The following is a 5,188-nucleotide window of genomic DNA, read 5'->3' as shown; positions in this document are numbered from 1 at the left end:
TTCGTTTGAGTGTTGACACAAATATATGTTTCTAAGATAGAATTTTTATTTTATTTTAATGAGTTAAGACCCTGTTTAGCACCTAAGATGTTAAACTTTACAATATATCAATATATTTCAATGGTGAGGTTTTACAATAGTTATATCTTAAGTTATAAAGATTACCAACCAAAATATAACAATTGTATTCCTAAAATATTGTTAAGTAACAATTATTAATGGTGATAAATGTAGCATTCATTTTATCAAACACTTCCACAACATCTCATATATATCTTTATTGAATGGGTATTATAAATGTATTAGGTGTACAGTTATTTATTTTTCCAACCATTAATTATATACCATAAATCAAATGAACATCATAATTGCCAACTAATTTTTAAAAGATTTTTTATTTTTATTTGTAAAGTTCAAATTATATTTATTAATTATATTCTTATGAGTATATTTTAAATTTCAAATATTTTATACATTATATACATTAAATAAAAAAATTAAAGAATAACAAAATCATGAGTCCAACTTGTTTTGATCTATCTCTTTATTGATTCGTAAAAGATACATCAAATCAGATTGATTTATTATAGTTAGAATAGACTAAGAACCTTAACTCATACTTATAGAGGGCGAATTTGGTCTTTTTTTTATATATTTTAATTTATATTTTTAACTTTTAAAATATGTACATTTAATTATATTAATATTTTTTAAGATTTTAAGTTTAGAATGGATTAGTCAATATATCTAATTATATAAATTGTGAGAATTATTTTTATATGTTAAATTATTCTATTATAATTAATAATTATAACTTAATTTTTAGTTTTTGATGCTTTAAGTTATAATAATACTACTGCATGTTTATATATTTCAAATAATATAATAAAAATTTATTTATTTTTTAAATATTTTAATTTTAATTAAAAAATGGGTGAATGGATTAATTTACCACACCTCTAATAGGATGAGTTGACTTGCTAGATGGGATGGTGAAAAACAAATTGAAAATATAAACTCATCTTGTTGTAAATTTAGTATTGATTGATATTCACAGATGTTTTAATTACTTGCTTAATAAAATTAAAAAATATTTTACTAAACTAAGAAAGTTATTATCTTAATTATTGGAAAACCACCTTAAAATTTAATAAAAAAATGAAAAAAACTATTAATTTTAAAACTATTAACAAAAAAAAAGATTAAAAATTTCCGGTTAATGTATAAATTGAAATTATTATAAATATGTTTTTTTTATATATAATTTTAATAAAATAACCTCTCATTCTCTTAATAAATATATTACATTTATTTCACTCACTCATTAATTATTAAGGTGATTTTTGTGAGAGCAAATTAAGACTATAATATTTCCTTTTAATAAAATGTCATATTTAAAAAAAAACGTTTTTTTTTCATTTAAAGATAATATTAATTACTTTTTATTCATTTATATTCTTATTATTTTACATTTTTTTTAATTGGTTGAAGAAAGAATTTTACTTTTCCTATTTTTGAGAATAAAACAATAGTGAAAAAATAATAATGAATAGATTGGATGAATAAAAGAGAAAGATGTAGTGGTATTTTGGTTTTGCAAGCATGTTGATTGTCAGTAGCAGAAGCCACACGCATGCACGCCATAGCCATAACCATAACCTTAATCTCGTTACAATCATGCTCCGCTTCACATCAAACTCCAATCACTCTTTCTTCCTTCTCTTCTTCTGCCTCTTTCTCGTTCTCTTTCTCTTTTCCGCTTCTGCAGCAACACCTTCAGGTTATTTTTCTTCTTTCTTTAATTCTCATTGCTATTATTTTCATTATGTCAATTCAAGATTCTTATTCTTTTCAGATGGCATTGAAGTTGTTGCCCAGGAGCTTTACGAGGAGGTGGTGCTGTTGCCGCCATGGACGGCGAGGAGATCAACGGCGGAAGGTGCAAGTCCAAGGAATGGGACTCTGGTGCTTGCTAAGGAGAGAACTCGCCGGAAAGATTGGTTTAACGGTTTTAACCGTTACACCGGTGGTTGGAATATCAGCAACGTCTATTATATAACGGTTAGTCTCTTCTTCTTGCAATGCAATTACAACATTCCTCCATTGATTACTCTAATTAGGCTCTCCAATTAGTTTCATCTTCTCTGGTATTTGCGTCACGCGCTTTTGCCATGTGTTCTCCATGCTTCTCAACTCAATGACGCGTTCGAGCTCCTATTGGTTATTTCAAGTTTTTCAATTTAGAGAAAGAGTGTACATCACTAATTAGTGCTATTTTGAGATAACTTGAATTACCTTGTGATAATTTCCACTTAGTTAAGGTGTGAAACTTCTGAATCACTGATTAAGGATTTTTTCTTGGAATATTATATATAACATTAAATGTAACCATTTTTTTCTGCATTTTTTTTATTCAAATTCCAATTTCAAATTGAGAACTTGATTTTAATGTTGACCTTTATTTCACTGTGTTATATAATTTTAGTAAAATTAATTACATATTTTTTTATTGTTGTTTCTCTCGTTTTCTTAGCTGAGAGAAATATTGATGCATAATTTAATTTGCTTACGTGGAATTGTTCTTGCGACGGTGCAGTCAGTTATGTGTACTGCGATTCCTTTTTTCGCTGCGGCTTTAGCCTGGTTCGTGATTTTTGGAGTCCTTTTACTTATCAGCTGTGGGTGTTACTGCTGTTGTTGTAACGGAGGAGAACCAAGCGACTATTCTAAATTAGTCCATTATTTGTCATTGTTCTTGCTTATCCTCAGCACCGTTCTCACAGTGTATCCTCTCTCCCTTTTCATTCAACCACTCTTTTTTGTTTTTCTAATTTTGTAGTTTTCAATCGATTTCAATTAACACTGAAAATTGTTGTTATAATCTCTCTTAGAACAAATATAGACGTCTTGATGTGTCATAACCAAGAACATTTATTTTTTTACGATTAGAGGTGGATGCGCTCAGTTGTACTCTGCCCAGGGGAAGATCGGTGGAAGTACTTCCAACACACTTGATTACGTTTTGAATCAGGCTCAATTCGTATCTGAAAACCTCAACACCATGTCAACTTATTTTGATTCGGCTAAGCAGATTGTGAGTGGGAATGCTCTGCCACTACACATAGATCTCGGCTCGGAGCTTGATGACATCAAGTTCAAAATCGTTCGTGCTGCTGATTCTCTCTCCGACAAGGTTAAAACAAACTCGAAGACCATACACAAAGTCATAGATGGAGTGTGAGTACATAAACTAAGATTTCATTTGTTTATTTTGAAATATTTCTTTTGCTAACCATCAATATTTGCTGTGTTAATCTGCAGAAGACTGGCGCTTATTATTGTTGCTGTTGTTTTGTTCTTTGTTGCATTTCTCCGACTCTGTATGTTTGAGTTTGTCTTATTCGATCTGGACTCTATGCTAAGTGTTTATCAGATTATATGATCTCATTTTGGTTTCGTGTGTATGCAGTCTTTTCTTTCCTTGGGTGGCGGTGTCCCGTGTACTCGTAAGTTTAATCCATTTATTTTTCTTCAGGATGTTTAAATCACTGGTGGATTTGTCTCTGGTTAAAGTTTCTGTTCAGTAAACAGTGTTTTCTTGTGGCTGCAGCTTGGTAGTTACTGGATGGATTCTTGTCACTTGTACCTTGTTACTCTGTGCTGCATTTCTTTTTGTTCATAAGTAAGTTTATCCTCATGAACTTGTTATGATTGTTAATATATTTCAACCAACGAAAAAGCATGTATTAAAAAAGAGTGAGTTAAAAATTGTACTCCTTTAACATTTCTCATGCATGTATGTTCTTTTGTAACAGTGTGACTGGAGATACATGTGTTGCGATGGATGAGTGGGTTGTGAACCCCACTGCCCACACTGCATTGGATGACATTCTTCCATGCGTGGAGAAAGCAGCTGTTCTGGAAACATATTTACAAAGCAAGGTCCTCACATATAACATCATTAAAGCATTTGACCAAGTCATCTCCAACTTCACAAACGCAAATACCCCAGCAAACTACAATCAATCAGGTCCCCTCGTCCCTCTTCTCTGCAATCCATTTAATTCAGACCTAACACCTCGCAACTGCGCCTCAGGGGAAGTCACATTCCAAAACGCCACCCAGGTATGAACCACAAAACATTCATCCATTCATATATTTACACCATGTTGAATTGAAGGCATATGTATGCAACTAGTTAACATTTGGAATTTTCAGGTTTGGAGAAATTATAAGTGCAAGGTTTCGTTGGCTGAACAATGTACGAGTGCAGGTCGTTTGACACCGATCATTTACACGAAACTGGGAGATGCAGTAAATGTGACGCATGGTTTATATGAGTATGGACCATTTTTTACTGAGTTAGTTGATTGCGCTTTTGTTCGGAAAACGTTCAATGACATTAGCAGCACTTATTGTCCACCTCTGCGAAGATATAGTGAACAAGTTTATTTGGGATCAGTTGTGGTTTCTGCAGCAGTTATGATCTCTTTGATATCTTCCGTCGTCTTTGTCAGAGAGCAGTGGATGTTTCTTCACAGCCATGGTGTGAGGTCTTAGAATTGTTGTGAGGTCTTGAATCATTCATCTTCTTGAACTTCTGTTTGTCATGTTCAAGCTCGTAAATGCATTAAATGATGTTCATGTAGTATTAAATGTGTATATTTCCTTTACGCAAATACCTTATTTCCAAATTTGAGTAAAGTATAGGACAAAATGCAACTAATTGTCTTTGTAGAATTAGAAAGTTATTTTCATGGAGCATTTGAGCATGTTTTTCAAGAAATATTTGATAAAAATGCTTTATTGAGATGTTACTGTAATAACTTACAAAGAGACTAACATTCTCTACAATCACAAACTATTCAATATATACTATGAATGTTTCAGGCTTTGTATTTACATCATTTATCCAAATAAAAACTTATCATATCAAATATATAAACAAAAAATTTACCTATCTTTACACAAAATTATAACAAAAACATTGGCATTTATTTGACAAGACAAAACATTTGCATCTATTGAAACCTGATACTTGTAAAATTATGTGTTGGAGATCCCACATCGAATAAAGATGAGAGCTTTTCATAGTATATAAGTGGGTGCAAACCTCATTCCATTGAGCTGGTTTTATGGGGTTGAGTTAGGCTTAAAGTTCACTTTGTAATAGTATATTTTATATTTC

The 5,188-nt window shown here is 31.1% G+C and overlaps 1 protein-coding gene across 1 annotated transcript; it reads left to right on the top strand.

Annotated features, from left to right (window-relative positions):
• The first annotated feature begins 1,598 nt into the window (after positions 1 to 1,598).
• On the top strand, positions 1,599 to 4,734 carry LOC137807612 (uncharacterized). Its single transcript, XM_068608332.2, has 9 exons — positions 1,599 to 1,780; positions 1,856 to 2,061; positions 2,597 to 2,784; positions 2,950 to 3,237; positions 3,322 to 3,380; positions 3,470 to 3,506; positions 3,611 to 3,682; positions 3,816 to 4,125; positions 4,219 to 4,734. The coding sequence occupies exons 1-9, from the start codon at positions 1,603 to 1,605 to the stop codon at positions 4,558 to 4,560; spliced, it is 1,680 nt and encodes a 559-aa protein (XP_068464433.1). The 5' UTR covers positions 1,599 to 1,602; the 3' UTR covers positions 4,561 to 4,734.
• Positions 4,735 to 5,188: the final 454 nt, after the last annotated feature.

This window comes from Phaseolus vulgaris, chromosome 3, assembly GCF_051622355.1.
Source record: "Phaseolus vulgaris cultivar YP4 chromosome 3, ASM5162235v1, whole genome shotgun sequence".
Classification (NCBI taxonomy): Eukaryota; Viridiplantae; Streptophyta; class Magnoliopsida; order Fabales; family Fabaceae; genus Phaseolus; species Phaseolus vulgaris.
This window is presented reverse-complemented; position numbering and strand designations above follow the sequence as displayed.

What these genes read in the sequence shown, in the direction of transcription:
- LOC137807612 (XM_068608332.2), top strand. Translation starts at nt 1,603, where the DNA reads ATGTTGATTGTCAGTAGCAGAAGCCACACGCATGCACGCCATAGCCAT. An exon ending in TTCTGCAGCAACACCTTCAG is followed by an intron (nt 1,781 to 1,855) that starts GTTATTTTTCTT and finishes TATTCTTTTCAG; the next exon opens with ATGGCATTGAAGTTGTTGCC. An exon ending in CTCAGCACCGTTCTCACAGT is followed by an intron (nt 2,785 to 2,949) that starts GTATCCTCTCTC and finishes TTTTACGATTAG; the next exon opens with AGGTGGATGCGCTCAGTTGT.